At 35.8% G+C, this 20,185-nt stretch overlaps 1 protein-coding gene and 1 long non-coding RNA gene across 3 annotated transcripts in view; one reads left to right on the forward strand and one right to left on the reverse strand.

The window, feature by feature from the left end:
• The window catches only part of LOC309977329, a 292,832-nt gene that overhangs the window by 46,147 nt on the left and 226,500 nt on the right, over window positions 1-20,185 (reverse strand). The window lies entirely within an intron of this gene.
• LOC309976877 (mitochondrial import inner membrane translocase subunit TIM14-like) lies at window positions 8,066-8,572 on the forward strand (the record flags this gene model as incomplete). The annotated part of the gene is made up of 1 exon (XM_082862692.1): window positions 8,066-8,572. The coding sequence occupies exon 1, from the start codon at window positions 8,216-8,218 to the stop codon at window positions 8,570-8,572; it is 357 nt and encodes a 118-aa protein (XP_082718818.1). The 5' UTR covers window positions 8,066-8,215.

Below are 20,185 nucleotides of genomic sequence, written 5' to 3' on the forward strand. Positions count from 1 at the left end.
ATTGAAATTAATTTCTGTATTTAAAAAAAATATCAGGTGGTATGTTTTACTTTCTCTGCCTTTGCAGTACAATTTGTAGGCCCTCGAATTCTTAACACAAATACATTTTTAATCTACAACCCAGCCTGAGGTTTCTCTTATTCTCCTGATTGCCGTTTCCCCCTCCATGTGGGACCTTATTTGTTATCTCTCTTGCTCAATGCTTATTCAAAAATACCTTCAATCTGAATAAAGAAAAAAAAAATGGTCAGCCAAACAATACATAAAAGGGCAAGAGGAAAACACTCATAGAGCTATACAAAATCTATACTTTCCTAGTATAGAAGACTTTTTCTCATAGTCTTATCCAAAAACAAAAAGAATTATTTACATTCACAGCTTAAGAAAATAATTTTACATACTTGCTCTCTATGCTCAAATGCTGCCAGGGTTGCATGTATTTTGTAGAGGCAGACTGCCCTCTGCAGGGGAAAGCCGCTTTTTAACAGCCCCCTTTCAAACAGTCTCAAAAAAAAAAGAAAAGAAAAGAAAGAAAGAAAAGGAAAAAAACAGGACAGCTGTATCACAGAAAATATAAACAAATAGTTTCTTAAATGGATTTGCTTGTATGCAATTAAACTGAATTTATTCACCCTGAAATGTACTTGTTCACACTCTACTTTTTTTTTTTTAAGTTGCCTATCCCCTTTTTCCACTCACAGGAAAAATAGGAAAAGGGCAACATTTTTGTTACAAGCTGCACAGTGATATTAAACTGAACACAGAATTGTTCCAGCCTCATTTCTTTCCCAAATTAGAGTAGGCTTTAAAAAACATTTTTTTTAATAGTTATTCAAATGCCATGTAACCATTGTACAGCAGGGCTCTGAATTTGTCAAGAAATCTCTCTAGATTTCTGCTCTGGGCTTGGGGCAGTGGAGTGAAAGCATTCTTTGATGCTTAGAAAATTGCATTGTGGTTCTATTATTTTCACTTTAATATTTTGGAAAATGAGATGAGGTGATATTGATTTCACCCCATTGTATGTATTTCAGAGAATAAATGAATAAAAACGCTAATCAAGAGAAATTTTGATGATTGAGTCATAATTACCTAAAACTTAAATGTTGTGGTAGAAATTAGTGACAGTTAAGAGCTAGTGAGTCCTTCATTTCATTAAGGCTTTCATTCTTCCTTGGGTCTATCTGTCTTGCACCAAATACCCTAAAACCTGTTTCAGCAACTAAAGGAGAAGGGAGGTCTGTATTTTTAAGGAATGGTCTTCTAGGGTTTTGGTTTTTGGGTTTTCTTTTTTTTTTAAGGTTGTCACAGAGTGGATTCTGTAAACAGAAAGTGTGTGAAAAGGTGTCACAATTTAGTGGCATTTTCCAATTAAGTCTTCAGGGTTAATTCCTTACACTTAAAAAGACACTTCTGACTTCTGCTTTCATTGTTTTGCCCTCTTTACACCACAGAGCTTCTTCCAACCCCACAAGAGCTGACTTCCTTCCTCCAGTCTCTAAACGTGACCAGCAGGGGGGCCGATGAAGTGCTCATTTTTCCCCCATTAATTGTATCCATGGAAACAATACATTTGGCTGGGAAGGGACTCCTGAATAAAATTTAATGGGATTCTCAAAAAATTTGCAGGCTAGGGGGAGATGCAATGATCAGCCATTCTAGCAATCCAAGTTTTAGCCCAGTTCAGGATTAATTTCTTGTTTTCAAAAACTGAACTGAACTGAATCCAAATTAAGCTAAGGTCATAAAAATGTAATTTCACTCTCTGAAAAAGAATTTTACAGGGGAGGGCAAATAGAATTTTTGTTTCAGAAGTACTGCGTAATTTCTAATATACCTCCTAGCAAAAGACAATCATCAGTACTTGCCTGAATGGCAGTTCTTAATACCCAGGTTCTAATAATGTAAGCATGACTTGATCTGGATAACTGATCAGATCTTCTAAGCAATGCCCAGGCACTTGCATTATCCTTCAACCATCCCTACAATCTCCTCCCCTCTCTGTCCTAAGCAGGCATTCTACAAAGTCACATCGTTCCCTCTCTCTGGCTTTTTTATTCTTACCTCTCCCTCAGTGCTTATAACCCTTCGGGCAATCTTGGTTTTAATTTTTTTTCCTTAGCAGGTAAAGTGTCTGTATTATAGAATCTTAAGCCAGGCCTTTATATACCCATATTTAATTTGGAAAATATGTGGGTATATACCGCTCATTATGGGATTAGTTACCAGCTGCAAGTCTGCCACTGTGGGAAGCCAATTTGTTGTTGTTTTTTAATGTGCCATTTCTTTACATTAAAAAAAAAAAATTCCATTCAAACCCCTTGGATGCTTCTCTTAGAATTAGACTGATATGATCTAGATGAAGAAAGATATGACTTTAAATCGAATAACAACATATGAATTTCAAATTATCTGTGACTTTTTTCTAAGCCCCAAATCATTTCTGCTTCTGGGTAAGTAGGTTAAAATTTTTAAATATGTAAGAATCCAGACTTAACATTTCCCCTTATACATATTATCCTTTCCCTGAAACAAAATGATGTTCCCACTCTATCAAGTCTTTCCACACGTGTGAGCTTAAAAAAGCTTTGTTAATGCAAAATCAAGAGGAGAAATCAGGTCTGTATTCCTCTGGCCAGAACCCAAGGTCAGCCTGTGAGAAAATAAATGGGTGCTGGTTCTTAAGTGGAGCGCATTCCCCACGAGGCTCTCCACCCCTTGCTCTTTAGGGAAAGGTCAGACACAAATGAAACTCAGGAAATGTAAATCCAGCAAGAATCAGGGCTACAAAAAGCCCTGGAAGGTAGAATCCCCAAGGAAATGAGACTCAAGATATAGTGTCTGAAAGGCAATTCTCTTAAAAAGCATGATGCCCTGGTTCTGTTATCCACTTCATTTGATAAATCTAACTTAGCTTTTGCTTCTACTGTCATTTAAATTCTAAAATTCTTAATTCTCAGAATTTTCTGAGGCATCAACAATCATCCAACTGCAACCAAACAGATACAACTTCTCTAGTATCAACAGTAACAATGACAAATTTATCTAAAGCAAAAATAAAACAAGAGCCTTGAAAATGTTTGTGCCTTTGGCCCAGTACTTTCTTTCTTTCAGGAATTTATGCTAAACAAATAAATCTTTGCACAGTTGATACATTATATGAAAAGTATCATAGCATTTTGTAATGCATAATTTATAAAAGCAGATTAGAAACTTTATGTCTAAGAATAGACAATGCATAAAATAAACCATGGTACTTTTGTAAGATGGAATAGTTCACAAAGCAAGTAAAATTAGGCTTATGAAAACTTTTTAATAGAGTGAAGAAATGCCCACTTATGTTAGGGAAAATAAGCAGGACGTAGACATCATTTACATAACTAATATATACAGAGAAGAAAGACTGAAAGGAAATGCAAAAGCTTCACAGTGATTATTTTCTTTGTAATTTTCTATACTTCCTAAATTTCTACGAGTATCTTTTTATCTCATACATAAAGAAAACAACAAAAGTTACCATAAATGGATCTACATACATATACTTTAAGAGAAGCTTCAACGAAATCAACCCCTAATTTGGTCTTCTATAAACCGAACAGATAGAATAGGCAGAGAAATGTTTGCTGGGATGTAATACAATTCATTCCATAGATGTTCCATGCAGTGGGCACTGTGCTGTATGGATGAGGAATATTGCCTTGGAAAGCTCTCAGTTGGTGTAAGGAGGGGTAACCATGTAAAAATAAAACTGTGCACCTAAATTCACCATAAATGAGACACAAGCCCTGCCTTTGAGCAGCTCAAGGGAGACGAAGTTCATCAAATTATTGCTACATGGTGTGAGAAGAATTGTAAAAAATAATTTTTAAAAAGCAGTGGTTTTCAAATTCAAGCTATGCCAGGGAACTTCAAGGGTTACAAAAACTACGCTATTTTAATTTCTTCATTTAAACAGCACTTATTTCTAAAATGGTATTTTAAATACAGGCACACACAAGAATATTATATACCAATATTATAATATTCATATCTGAAATTTTCACTACATTACGTTATGCAACCAGGTTAACTTGCTTCCTCTGTGAACTGTGAATAAACTATTTCTAACCATCCTTATTCAAGAGATTACAAAAACAAGCTTCTTAAGCAAACAAACAAAATCCTAAAACTTGCAACTACTTATAGATGTGAATCAGAATTCTCTCAACATGGGAATCTAAAACAAACAAGTCACTTGCTCAAGGTGACCTCAAGCTGTAATTGTCCCCCATACTCTCGAATTATAGATTCAGATTTATAAAATCAACTTAATCTAATTTATTACAACTGCTTTTTCAGCAGGGGAGGTGCTGTTGATCATTTAGAAATCATTTGGAAACAAAAAGACTTTCGATGCTTGAAAAAAGTTTCAAAGTGAGTGATAAGCTATGGTCACGGCACAGTGAAGACATAAAGGAAGCAATAAAATAAATGCAAGCTATCTTATCACATTTGAAAAGTGGAAATTTTTACTTTTCATAATATTTAGCCAAAACTAATTTTCATTGTGTATTTTTCCCTAATTTTCATGACAAAGGAATCGAATAGGAAATACATGTATCACTACTGTGCAATATCAATAGTTCTCTTGGTTTTAGGTCATTCAAAAATCAACTGGAAGAACCTACTTTTAAGTTAGAAAAGAAAGGTTAGAAAGAGACATTGTGCTATGGAAATGCAAATATCCAATTATTCTGGTAACTGTCCAAAGGCAACAAATAGGAAAGCAGCCCATGTCACCCAGAACATTGCCTGTATCCCTGCATGAGACAATTAAGTAGATTACAGGGATTGTCCTGAGGTGACAAGAGTCCCAAGGGACACCTTGCCTCCTGCATCCGTTAGGAAGATTTTGGCTTCAGGTAATAGAAAAACATAACTCAAACCATGTGGGCATTTATTATCACAACATTAAGTAGCAGAGCAACCTCCAGGTTTCCTCTCTCCTTCTTGGCTTCGTCTTCCTATGTATTGACTTCATCCTAAGACGGATGGCAAGATGACTGCAACAGTTCCAAGTACAATATCCAGAACCAACCATAGCCAGTGAAAGGACCATCTTTTCCTCATTATATGGGTGAATAAACCTTTTCAAGAAAGCCCCAAGCAAAATTTTCCTCCTGCCAAAATTGTATTACATGCCCATGCCTAAACCAGTCATTGGCAAGGGAACATTCTATGACTGACTTAGATTAACTGGAACCCTAGAGCAGGAGATGGGCCTAGCTTCTTCTGAAGCACATAGCCATGTATAAAAATGGTGGAAAATGAGATCAATGAAGTTTCTATCGGGAAGGAGGAAGTTGCGATGACTATTAGGGTGTGGCTGCTGTAAAGAAGCTAAAGAATAGGCTTGACACTGTTGTTCTGGCTGGTGACATGGTAACAAACCATTTGGACTAGGAGGGAGCCATGTTGAGAGGCAACTCACTCATACAAGAAAATGCTTATTGAGGTAATTATACACATAAAATTATTAACTGGGTCAACTATTCCTCCTATAACCATGTGTTCATTGTTGCTTAAACCTTTTTCTTAACATTTTAAGAGTTGTAAATTATTAGGTAGATATGGCCCCTCCTCAAGCTGGATTAGGTAGATCCTTCTGAGATCTCACAGCAGCCTCCTGTTACCTGAAGTATATTACTTACTTATGGCTGCCTTTTTATTAGAGTTCCATATAGTTCTATTTATCTTCATTAAGAATTCACCTATATTCTTCTGGAGAACAGAAACCATGTCTTATTCATTTCTTATCCCTCCCTATTAGTTACAATACTCAACAAAATGTCTTAAATGTCTGTTGTATGAACTCAGAGATTTGATGTTTACAATGGTATAAAGTTCTAATCCATTGTATTTCTATCTTCCTCTCACAATTTTACTCTGTTCCTTTTTTCCTTAATGTTCAGAATTTTTGTTATACATCCAGTGTACTTCCCATTACTAACATTTTATCAGTCTTTCAAATTATTAAGATTCTATCCTGTTATACAATTCTTTCACCTCTAAGAAGGTAGCCCTGGCAGAGATGCTCACAAAGATACATAAAGATATTCACAGAAAAATCATTTATAATTGCAAAAAAATCAGAAACTTAAGATCCAACAACAGGGATTGCCTAGATAAGTAATACATCCATTCTGTGGAAAATAACTACTAAAGAATCATGGTTTAGAAGATTAATAATGGCATAAGTTTCATGATAAACTCTTAGAGATACAAAAGCACTTAACAAAACATATATATATATACATACATATGTATATATACACACACATATATAATATGCCCAAGTTTAAAAAAATAAAAATTGGAGGCCTTTCCAGCAAAGATAGCAAATTGATCTGAGGTGTGAAGTCTCTCCTCCCACTTCAAAGACATCTAGAAATTCTACATAAAATTTGAAGAACTTTTTCAAAGTACACAGCTGGAGTTTAAGATAAGAAAAATACATTTCTAAGGGCCAGAAAAATAAGCCATGTGTCCCTCAGGAAGAAATGGATGTAGATTGTGGCAATGACACAAAAAGTCAAGATTTTGAGTCCTGAACTTCCTCCAAGAAGCAAGACCGGGGGTGAACTAGAAGTAGAAAAAACTCCCAACAGGATAAAGATAAGGTTTGCCTCAAGGTACAGCAGGAAGCAGAGTCAGTCATGACAATTTTGAATTCCCTGCCCTGCAAGGCATGTCAGCAGAGTGTAAAATTCTTTGAGCTATTAGCAAAGTCCAAACTAAAAAATTAGTATAAAAAGTGGTCCAAACCTGGGAAACCCATACATCCACAGTAAAACACAAAACTGTCCCATAAGGGTGCTTCCACAATCCAGCACATACCTATAAATATATAATTAGTACTGATGAACTCAGAAAGACTGCAAAGAATACAAAGCAATCCAATGCTATAAAAGTTTGCAAATGCAACAAAAGCTCATAATCAAATGACTCTGAATACTAAAGCAATTCAAAAAGAATTTTAAAATAAATGTTTATAGCCATTAAGCAGATGAAAAAGATAATAGATTCCACACGGCAGGATCAAGGTACAGGCATACCTGAGAGATACTGCAGGTTCAGTTCTAGATCACCACCATAAAGCAAGTATCGCAATAAAGAGAATCACATGAATTTTCTGATTTCCAAGTGCATGTAACAGTTATATTTGAACTCCACTGTAGTCTATTAAGTGTGCAATAGCATTGTATCTAAAAAAACAATGTACATACCTTAATTTTAAAATACTTTATTGCTAAAAAAAATGCTAACCATCATCCGAGCCTTCAGCGAGCTGCAGTAGTAATATCAAAGATCACTGTCACAGATCACCATAACAAATATAATATTAATGAAAAAGTTTGAAATATTGTAAGAATTACCAAAATGTGACAGAGACATGAAGTGAGCAAACACTGTTGGAAAAGTGGTGCCAGTACACTTGCTCAGCAGAGCATCGCCACAAACTTTCAATTTGCAAAGAACACAGGATCTGTGAAGTGCAACAAAGTGAAGCACAATAAAACAAAGTATGCGTGTATTATTAAAAATGGAAAAATCTGAAAAAAATTCTATCACTGGCAAACAAAACAATAATATGTTAAAGAGCACATAACACAAAGAGGAAGAGAAATTTATTAAATTGGAAGATAAGTCTAAAGAAGTCACCTAGAATGTACCACAGGAAGTTTAAATAATGGAAAATATGAAAGAGAAATTTAGACAGAAGATCCAGCATATGATAGTTATCTGTGAAAGACACTACAGTGAACAAAGAAAGATATAATATTTTTAAAGTTTTCAGAAGTTAAGATATAAACTCTCAGATTGAAAGAGCTCCTTAACTCCCCAAACTAAACAAAGATACAACACTGTAGTGAAACTACAGAACACCAAGAAAAAAGAGAAAAAAGTGTGAACGCTGCAAGAGAGAAAAGATAAACTACGTTCAAAGGAACAATAATCAAACCAATAGGAATCCTATCAAAGGCAACAATAGATGCACAAATAATAAGATGCACAAATATATTTTCCCCAAAATAATAAGGGAAAATAACATAACCTACAATTCCATACCTAGCTAAACAATCATCTAAGAGTTCAAATAAAAGCAGACTGTCCAAGATATAAAAACTAAGAACTTGGGCACTCCCAGGGGAGGCAGAGGAGTCGAGCGGGAACCATGGCCAGTACAGTCATAGCAGTTGGACTGACCATTGCTGCAGCAGGATTTGCAGGCCATTATGCTTTGCAAGCCATGAAGCATATGGAGCCTCAAGTAAAACAAGTTTTTCAAAGTCTACCAAAATCTGCCTTCATTGGTGGCTATTACACCTTCAGAGGTGGGTTTGAACCCCAAATGACAAAACAGGAAGCAGCATTAATACTAGATGTAAGCCCTACTGCCAATAAAGGAAAGATAAGAGATGCTCATCGACCAATTATGCTTTTAAATCACCCAGACAAGGGAGGATATCCTTATATAGCAGCCAAAATCAATGAAGCTAAAGATTTACTAGAAGGTCAAACTAAAAAATGAATTAAATGTATGATGAATTTTAAGTTCTCACTCATTTATATATATGAATATCAGCTTTTTATAATAAAATGCCTTAAAGCTACACATTTTTAAAATTAGCATAAGCTAAATCAAAGCCTTGCTATAAATTTGAGGATTTAAAATCAGATTATAGAATATTTGTAGGTTAATACTCAATAATTATGGATAAATGCATGCCATCTGAAGTGTTGTTCATTACTCATTTGTCAAATAATTTCGTACCTATTTCAAGACAAAGTGAAAAAGAGAGTCTCTCCCTAAAGGAATCCCCAATCTGATGGGAGACAGATAAACTGATAATTAAAATACAATGTGATAAATATGATGGAATTAACACATGTTGTTATAGTAGGGGATCATCTCATTGGGACAGAAGGCTGTTCAAGGAACAGAGGACTCCCCCAGCCACTTAGAACCTTGAACTTAAAAATGAATTTAGCCAAAACTTAACCTAAGAAATTGATCTAGGTATGTATTTATCATACATATTCCTCTGAAATTTTTTGGAAGTGTTTGAGAAGGATGGGTATTAGCTCTTCTCCAAATGTTTGATAGAGTTCACCTGTGAAGCCATCTGGTCCTGGACTTTTGTCTGTTGGAAGATTTTTAATCACACTTTCAATTTCATTACTTGTGATTGGTCTGCTCATATTTTCTACTTCTTCCTGGTTCAGTCTTGGAAGCTTATACCTTTCTAAGAATTCATCCATTACTTCCAGGTTGTCCATTTTATTGGCATAAAGTTGCTTGTAGTAGTCTTTTATGATGCTTTGTATTTCTGCAGTGTCCATTTTAACTTCTCCTTTTTCATTTCTAATTTTATTAATTTGCGTCCTCTCCCTCTTTTTCTTGATGAGACTGGCTAAAGGTTTATCAATTTTGTTTATCTTCTCAAAGAACCAGCTTTTAGTTTTATTGATCTTTGCTATTGTTTTCTTTGCTTTTATTTCATTTATTATTTATTTTTATGATTCATTTCCTTCTACTAATTTTGGGTTTTGTTTGTTCTTCTTTCTCTAGTTCCTTTAGGTGTAAGGTTAGATGGTTTATTTGAGATTTTTCTTGTTTCTTGAGGTAGGCTCGTATTGCTATAAACTTCCCTCTTAGAACTGCTTTTTCTGCGTCCCATAGGTTTTGGATCATCGTGTTTTCATTGTCATTTGTCTCTAGGTATTTTTTGATTTCCTCAGTGATCTCTTGGTTACTTACTATTGTATTGTTTAGCCTCCATGTGTTTGTGTTTTTTACGTTGTTTTCCCTGTAATTTATTTCTAATCTCATAGCATCATGGTCAGAAAAGATGCTTGATATGATTTCTATTTTCTTAAATTTACCGAGGCTTGATTTGTGACCCAAGAGGTGATCTACCCCGGAGAATGTTCCATGTGCACTTGAGAAGAAAGTATAATCTGCTATTTTCAGATGGAATGTCCTATAAATATCAATCAAATCTATCTGGTCTATTGTGTCATTTAAAGCTTGTGTTTCCTTATTAAATTTCTGTCTGGATGATCTGTCCATTGGTGTAAGTGAGGTGTTAAAGTCCCCCACTATTACTGTGTTACTGTCGATTTCTGCTTTTACAGCTGTTAGCATTTGCCTTAGGTATTGAGGCACTCCTATGTTGGGTGCATATATAATTGTTATATCTTCTTCTTGGATTGATCCCTTGATCATTACGTAGTGTCCTTGTCTCTTGTAATAGTCTTTATTTTAAAGTCTATTTTATCTGATATGAGTATTGCTACTGCAGCTTTCTTTTGATTTCCATTTGCACAGAATATCTTTTTCCATTCCCTCACTTTCAGTCTGTATGTGTCCCTAGGTCTGAAGTGGGTCTCTTGTAGACAGCATATATATGGGTCTTATTTTTGTATCCATTCAGTGAGCCTGTGTCCTTTGGTTGGAGCATTTAATCCATTCACATTTAAGGTAATTATCGATATGTATGTTCCTATTACCATTTTCTTATTTGTCTTTTGTTTGTTTTTGTAGGCCCTTTTCTTCTCTTGTGTTTCCCACTTAGAGAAGTACCCTGAGCATTTGTTGTAGAGCTGGTTTGGTGGTGGTGACTTCTCTTGGCTTTTGCTTGTCTGTAATTCTTTTGATTTCTCCATCGAATCTGAATGAGATCCTTGCCGGGTAGAGCAATCTTGGTTGTAGGTTCTTCCCTTGCATCACTTTAAATATATTGTGCCACTCCCTTTTGGCTTGTAGAGTTTCTGCTGAGAAATCAGCTGTTAACCTTATGGGAGTTCCCTTGTATGTTATTTGTCATTCTTCCCTTGCTGCTTTTAATAATTTTTTTTTGTCTTTAATTTTTGTTCGTTTGATTACTATGTGTCTCGGCGTGTTTCTCCTTGGATTTATCCTGTCTAGGACTCTGTGCTTCCTGGACTTGGATGGCTATTTCCTTTCCCATGTTAGGGAAGTTTTTGACTATAATCTCTTCAAATATTTTCTCACATCCTTTCTCTCTCTCTCTTCTCCTTCTGGGACCCCTATAATGCGAATGTTGGTCTCAGAGATCTCTTAGGCTGTCTTCATTTTTTTTCATTCTTTTTTCTTTATTCTGTTCCGTGGCAGTGAATTCCACCATTCTGTCTTCTAGGTCAGTTACCCGTTCTTCTGCCTCAGTTATTTTGCTACTGATTCCTTCTAGTGTATTTTTTGTTTCACTTATTGTATTGTTCATTTGTTTGTTTGTTCTTTAATTCTTCTAGGTCTTTGTTAAACATTTCTTGCATCTTCTCCATCTTTGCCTCCATTGTTTTTCTGAGATCCTGCATCATCTTCACTATCATTATTCTGAATTCTTTTTCTGGAAGGTTGCCTATCTCCACTTCATTTAATTGTTTTTTGGGGGTTTTATCTTGTTCCTTCATCTGGCACATAGCCCTCTGCCTTTTCATTTTGTCTATTTTTCTGTGAATTTGGTTTTCATTCCACAGACTGCAGGATTGTAGTTCTTCTTGCTTCTGCTGTCTGCCCTCTGGTGGATGAGGCTATCTAAGAGGCTTGTGCAAGCTTCCTGATGGGAGGGACTGGTGGTGGGTAGAGCTGGGTGTTGCTCTGGTGGGCAGAGCTCAGTAAAACTTTAATCTGCTTGTCTGCTGATGGATGGGACTGAGTTCCCTCCCTGTTGGTTGTTTGGCCTGAGGCGACCCAGCACTGGAGGCTACAGGCTCCTTGGTGCGGCTAATGGTGGACTCCGGGAGGGCTCATGCCAAGGAGTACTTTCCAGAATTTCTGCTATCAGTGTCCTTGTCCTCACGGTGAGCCACAGCCACCCCCTGCCTCTGAAGGAGACCCTCCAACACTAGCAGGTAGGTCTGGTTCAGTCTCCTGTGGGGTCACTGCTCCTTCCCCCTGGGTCCTGATGCACACACTACTTTGTGCGTGCCTTCCAAGAGTGGAGTCTCTGTTTCCCCCAGTCCTGTCAAAGTCCTGCAATCAAATCCCACTAGGCTTCAAAGTCTGATTCTCTGGGAATTCCTCCTCCTGTTGCTGGACCGCCAGGTTGGGAAGCCTGATGTGGGACTGAGAACCTTCACTCCAGTGGGTAGACTTCTGGGCTATAACTGTTCTCCAGTTTGTGAGTCACCCACCCAGCAGTTATGGGATTTAATTTTATTGTGATTGCACCCCTCCTACCATCTTATTGCAGCTTCTCCTTTGTCTTTGGATGTGGGGTATCTTTTTTGGTGAGTTCCAGTGTCTTCCTGTCGATGATTGTTCAGCAGTTACTTGTGATCCCAGTGCTCTCACAACAGGGAGTGAGTGCACGTCCTTCTACTCTGCCATCTTCCTTTTCTACTGACTACACAGTTTTTTGTTTTAAAAAGTTGGAATTTGTTTCCCTTCTTGGAAGGGAACATTGATATTTAACTGCTTTTAGAGACTGTCATCTCATATATATAAAATGGACACATGGCTATAAGACACCATATAGGAAATGAGTAGTTATGTATTTTATTTTATATACCAATCTACTTTACTGTGAAAAGACAGAGGTTTGAATAAGAACTTGTGAAAATCTGTAGTAAAATACCTTAAGCTGTTAACTGTAAGGCATGGAATAGGAGTTGCTCAGTGGATTGGTTCTATGTTGTGGACTACTTAAGTCTGCATTTGTTACTGTGCTAATAAACAATATTAAAACAAAACAAAACAAAAAGCAAAAAAAGGCATAGTAGGCAAATACTAACCAAAAGAAAGTGAAATTGCTAAGAATGGAATGATTTATAACTAAATGATTATAACAGTGATTATCTCTGTGGGGAGTGATAAGTGATTTTTATTATGTTCTTTATATCTTTCTAAATTTTTTAAATGAAAATATACAACCTGTATAAATTTAAAAATTATTTTTATTAATATAGCATAACTAAGAATAACCAACACTGCATGTTACGCCAATCCCTATCAAGATACATGTATTAAATCATTTAATCTTTATAACAACTTAAAGAAGGAAATACTGTTATAATATTTTTGCTTCATTTTGCAGATGAAGAAACTGAGGCATAAAGGGATTTAAATAACTTGCCTGAGGTCAAACAGCTAGTAGAAACAGGACTAGGTTAGGAACTAAATACATGTGGGTACTAGAGATAGACATCTATGTCCAGGTCTAACATGGAAGATACAACTCAGAATTTTCAAAGATTGCTTTTTCATTTTATTTTTTCCAGTAAAAAATATTCCAATGAGAAGATATATTTAACATTTACAATACTACTAACAGTAGAATTCACAGGCAAAATAAAATCCCTTCCTATAAGTTTGTTCACGTGTTTATACTCTAGAATTATAAAACAGAAGTACCACTGTGTCTACCAATGTTTATTTCATGGCTTTTTCCAGTTAAAATGTATCACTCCTGTAACAGATACAATTCTATTTTTGCACTTTAATTGCTTCTGGTTGGTGTCAGCAAAGTGACATTTGTAAAAGTTTAACCAGGTTTTAATAATAAAAACTTAGACAATATTTCCATCCATGTTTTGAAATTCTGGGTGTAAAACACATGGCTAAAACTATCCTCTATTTGGATATGATTGTCTTTCTCAGATTTTATTTCCCTTTTCTTTTTAAACAAATATATAGTTTAGAATGAAATTTAAGATAACATATAGTATATTTAAAAATAATTTCTATTGTACAACCACAAAAAAAAGAAAAAAGCCACGGTAGAAACTACTTTCACCTGTATTTACAGTAGCCTCCCCCTAAGAAAAGAAAGAAAAGCAAAAGAGAGTCATCATTTATAAGTAATGGATGCATTCCTAACCAAATGGATACTGAAAGAAAAAGGAGCATTTTTCTAGCTATATCAGAAAGGGCCTTGCAAACAGCACGTAGACAATTACAGTTCCGTGAACATTCAATTGGCCACCTATCTTGGCTAAATTACAATAATGTGCATTTGGCAAATCATATCATTTCACAAAGTCATGTTAAATGTACAATGTGCATTTCTTCTCTTACCTCTCAAAATAATTCTCTAGAATGTGTCAAACTTAAAGAAATATGCAGATACACCGTTGGATATCCTGTCATAACCAGGCTTCACAGGAAGCCAGAGCACCTTTCTCTAGCTAGACTTCATATTCCTAGAAGGAACCACCACCAAGATGCACTTCTGTCTACACTGACACTGTCATGATAGCATGTTAAGCATGTTGGAGTCGATGACATATTTGTCAGAGGCCCTATTTACTGAAATAAAGACAATGGCAAATGGTTGATCAACACTTCTCTTTCTATTGTCATAAACTCTCAGCAGATTATCCTTTCCAAATAATGAGTTAGGTTTATAATTTTCAAAAGCTTAGATCTTTTTGATACAATTTCACACTATATAATATTCTTCATATTCATTTATGATATCACATTATAAGGTATCAAAAAGTGATTTTGAGAAATGTGGGTGGAGGCATCCAAATGCATAGTTATAATAGATGTACATGGGGCTCTGGAATATAAAACTAATGATTTCATTTGTCTACTCCTGATGTTATTGGAGAGTATTATCTTATGCATAATTAACAGGGTTTTGAAAGGCTGAATATAAAATATTATAGCATTTCTTGTCAGCTTACATTGGGAACTCTACTGTAACTGACACAAATAACCTATAAAGGTGCTTTCTACCTAATCTGGAAAAATTGTAAATATTATACTGTGTTGGTACATCTTTGTTTTCACAGATATTCATGCAGGGAAAGAGTAACTATAAAGAGCAAAATAAAATCCATCTGAAGGCTATTATAAATACTGGCTCACTTATATTTAACAAGTGACAATGCCTATTGACCTTAAAATTGTAGAAATTAAACTACTGGCTTGACCATATAAATCTCATGTGTAACTACAGAAAACCATAAGTGTCTAATTCATTGGCAAGTTTCTCACCATAACCTATGGCTGTGGATCAGTGGTACAGAAACTGGTAGAAACATTGTAAGCCACACAAATACTATTAACAATAAACACGGTGGCTTATGAAACCTGGTCGGTAGCTTCTCTTTCATCCACCTGAGGGGTCACCCAAATAATACTATCTTCCATTCCTGACTTTTTAAATTCAAAATCACCAATGCTTACAAGTCTTATGTATAATATTGTAATTAATATTCTGAAAACTGCTCATTATGGGCTAGGTAGTTAACAAGCAGATTGCATGGTCTGGGTCAAGTTGGAGTTGAGGCACTGAGACTAAAATAAAGGCAAGAAAGCACTGCTGAGAAGACAGGTGACTACACAGAGCAGGAACTGAATTACTGGATTTTGAGACTGGAATTATACCACACTCAGCATCAACACATATGTGTGCCAGGCACCGTGCTAGGTGTTGTTTTCAAACATTTGAACAGGGTCACTTAGGAAAATTACACATTCCCTGAAGTTGCACATAAGAAAATATTTTCAAACAAAACATTTCCTGGAGGGAGGGATAACTCAAAAACTAAATATGCGATACAGTAGGATCTTGTTGTCCATCCAATCTATATGTAATAGCTTGCATCTTGTATAGAAATGTAAGATTTTTGTGTATTGATTTTGTATCCTGCAACCTTACTGAATTTGTTTACTAGGTCTAAGTTTTTTATATACATTCTTTTTTATATTTTTAATATACATTCTTTTTTATTTATATACATTTATATATTCTTTTTCTTAATGTACATTCTTTTTTATATTCTTTTCCATTATGGTTTATCCCAGGACATTAAATATAGTTCCCTGTGCTATACAGTAGGACCTTGTCCATCAATTCTATATGTAATAGTTTGCATCTACTAACCACAAACTCCCAGTTCATCCCTCCCCAAACCCACCCCCCTTGGCAACCACAAATCTGTTCTCTATGTCTGTGAGTCTGTTTCTGCTTCGTAGGTAGGTTCATCTGTGTCATATTTTAGATTCCACATATAAGTGATATCATATGGTATTTGTTTTTCTCTTTCTGACTTACTTCACTTAGTATGATAATCTCTAGTTGCATCCATGTTGCTATAAATGGCATTATTTCATTCTTTTCTATGGCTGAGTAGTATTCTTTATCCATTCATCTGTCAATGTACATTTAGGTCGTTTCCATGTCTTGGCTATTGTGAATAGTGCTGCTATGAACATAGGGGTGCAATGTATCTTTTTGAATTATCGTTTTGTCTGGATATGTGCCCATGAGTGGGATTGCTAGGTCATATGGTAATTCTATTTTTAGTTTTCTGAGGAACCTCCATACTGTTTTCCACAGTGGCTTACATTCACACCAACAGGGAACTGTGCTCAATGTCTTGGGATAAGCCATGATGGAAAAGAATATAAAAAAAGAATGCCTATATATTTATAACTGAGTCACTTTGCTGTGCAGTAGAAATTAACACAACATTGTAAATCAACTATACTTCAATAAAGTAAATAAATAAAAACAAAAAACTCAGTGTACATACTCAAAATAATTAAGCCTATTCTTTTAATTAGAAGGGACAGATATTTTTAAAGGGGAAACATTTTGGTATAAGGTCCAAAGACTTTAAATATCTTGTCCCATTTTAGAAAATAAGAAATAGAGCACTTTTCTTTAATAACCATTTTAGTATGACACAAACTGGCTTTAAATCCACTTTTTTCTAGAACAGCACATACCAGGCAGTCAGCAAAGAGTTGAGAGAATGAGTGAATATTTTAGCCACTTTTTATTTATCAAAATAAAAAATATAACCTAAAATCCATTCCAAGGGACTTCTGAACAGATAACTATTGGATATATAAAATAAATTAGGACATAGTTTTGCTACCAACCATTAGAGCAAGATCAAGACTGAGATAGCATAACCTCTTCTGACTATAAAATAGCACCATTGCAACAAGATTGTTCACTCACTCATGATAATACAAGGAGTTCAGGACAAACTTATCTTGTCCAAATAAAAAGCCATAAAAACTGACAGATGCTTCCTTTTTTGGTGAGAAAACATCCATTTTGTAACAATCTATAACCCTTTTGTAATCATCAGTGTGCAGAGGATAAAGATCATTCCCTCTCCTTGGGGGTATGGTCCTTGAAAAAAATTTTTTAAAACAACAGGTACACTGTGAGAAGTACATAACAGGAAATGACACGGTAAGAATCCATTGATGCCACATATAAATGAGAGAGACAAGTGACTCACGCCTTCTCTAAACCATTCACAACAAACTTTTTTTTTCTCATTTCATCAATATGAAACCACATAAAAGAAATTCCAGCTACTAACCACATTAAAACGTGAGTTATTTGCTGGAGACTTGATAACACTGAGGGGGCAAAAAGTCAACATTCTTGCCAAGTGAAAGCATAAAAAAAAAAAGTCTCTTACAGTTACCTTCAAGGTAAAATTAATTATTAATTGGCAAAGCCTGGACATGGAATGATTGCTATCAATATTTTAATATTTTCAGTGCTAATTTCATTCTCACCATCGTAGTTTGTCTATGAAGAAGCAAGAGAGGTCTATTTACTTTTAGTGAGGCTTGCTATAATGATCACCTTAAGAAGGCCACCAATGCTTTGAAATGCTTTGAATCTTCCTCTTCTTGAATTTCTAATATTAAACAAACTGAAAAAATATTCCCATTTCATTCACACAAATGAACAATTCTACCATTCTTAGGTGGCTCATGAAGATTAGATGCTAATTTCTGAACAAGATTAATTTTTTAATTCCCACTCACCAGTACTGCAACTCACACTGTGTTAAGACTTGTATTTTAACATAAAAGTTTTGTGACCATTTGTAAAACTTGAATTTTGAAATTAGAAAGTTAATTTACCAGTTACCTGAATTCAACCTAACTCATCTCTAGAGCCAAGCCTGCAGAAATGCCTAGATAAAATTCAGCATGTTTCAGGTTTCAGCAGAACGGTGTAAAAGAAACCTTAAGGATTGAGGAATGAATATGTCACAAACAGGACATGGATGAAGAAGAGTTAGGAGCACTCTGCTTTAGCTCCTCAGGGTCCATTGTCCCAGAGGGAAAAGAGCATCTTCTGAACCTGGAAATATGAGCCCAAGAAAATCTCAGGTTCAAGGTGACCTCCAATTTGCCTCAGGGATAGAGACGCAACCCTTAACTGCTAGTACCAAGGCTCCAGGGCAGATAAGGGGAGAGTCAACAGAGGTTTGGAATTGCCCATGGCATTTAAAGCCTAGAGGGGCTGTTCTGGGGGGACAGTGTTCACTAGAAAAGAGTCACATTAGACTATATATATAAAGGCTGTCTACTGCCATGTGGAACCCTGAGAGTATAGGGGCAATGTCTCAGGCTAACCTGGACATTGGCCCCAGATTTGCCCTCATTTTCCATTGTTAACATCATACACCTCTATGCTTCTACACATCTTCCTGACCGCCAGACTGTGACTAAATACTTCAGTTTTACCTGTGATGCTGTCTCACCTCAGACAGCAGCTGCATCTGACCGCGTTACTCCTGTAAGCCCCATGGCCCATTACAAACCTGGGCATCTGGCCAGGTAGGTGGGCAATGTCTTCGTCAGCCACTGCCTGAAAACTGGCCATCCTTCTCAGCTCTTACCTCTTTTTCACTCACCACATTGAAATAATCACTAGATGCTACTGATTCTATCTTTCCAATAGATTTCAAATCTGTCCATTTCTCTATCCCCATTGGCACACCTGCCTGGTTCATCTAGGCCATCACTGCTCTTGCCTCTTAACAGCCTCTTAACTCACTTCCTGCGCCAGTCGAACCCCTCCAATCCTCCAATCCATTCTCTGTACTGCAGGCACAGTGGTGTTACTCACAACTCATCCCAGCATGTCACTCTACAAGTTAAAATATTTCAGGGCTCCCCATTGCCCTCAAGATAACTGCCAAGTTCTGTATCATCTATTCAGGATTCAGTCCTCACTTATCCAACCTCATCTCTCACAAGCTCAACAACTTCTGCAGTACTTCCAAATGCAGAGACCCATGTTCTTTCTCACCTATAAGTCTTCTGTACTTAGTCTAACCTCCCCTTGTGTGACTAAACTAAATCTCCTCCAAGACATGATATGTCAAACAGATACAGCTCATTATACTTTGTTCATGAACTAACCTTGTTTGTAATAGTCTTTTATTACTATTTCTCTTGAGCTAATATTTCTAAAGACAAGAATATTCATAATCTATTCATAGGAATCCTAATATTTATCAAACACCTACTATATTCTTGTCACTGTTATACACATTTATTTTTATTAACTTATGTAATCCCCAGAGCAACCCTATGAGTTGATCCAGTTATTATCCCCATTTTATAGATGAGGAAACTGAGACACAGAATGATTAAGAAAAGATGATACAGCTAATAAGTGGAGGATCAAGATTCAAACCATGGTCATAACATTCGAGTTAGCTACTAAACTTCACTGTTACTCCAGAGACAGTCAAGAAGAGCAAACTACGTTTCAATTCCAATAAATGATGGCAAATGTATGTCATCTGACATTAATAAATCTTTCAACTTCAGGGTTGAGGGTAGTTATGATGACTAGACTGCAAATTTCTGTAAGACTTACCTTTGTGATGCAAACATCACATCCCACTAGCTCAGTGCACACTTTACCAGGGGAAATTTTCCCATATTACGTTAACATTTTTTTTTTTTTTTTTTTTTTTTTGGCTGCACTGCATGGCATGCAGGATCTTAGTTTCCCAACCAGGGATTGAACCCGTGCACCCTGCAGTGGAAGCCTGGAGTCTTAACCACTGGACAGCCAGGGAAGTCCACAGGCCTACTCTGAGAAACAATAAAGTAGAAATATCACACTATAGAATTATGCTGCTGCCAAAACTAAAAGTACATTATTAATGGTACAGAAAAATCTGGGTTCCCAATGCTTTGATATCTAAACTGTATGTCATTTTACCATTTATAGTTTATTAACAAAATTAGATGCAGCTTTTTTTTGATGCAGCCTTTTTTATATTAACTACTGTACATTTTTCTGATGTTAAATCAATACAGTTTCCATTTCTCATGCAACAGAAATTTAGAAAATTAAATACATCAGACAAATGGTCATCATAAAGC

This window comes from Leucopleurus acutus (genome assembly GCF_964270905.1).
Source record: "Leucopleurus acutus genome assembly, chromosome: 20".
Taxonomy (NCBI): domain Eukaryota; kingdom Metazoa; phylum Chordata; class Mammalia; order Artiodactyla; family Delphinidae; genus Leucopleurus; species Leucopleurus acutus.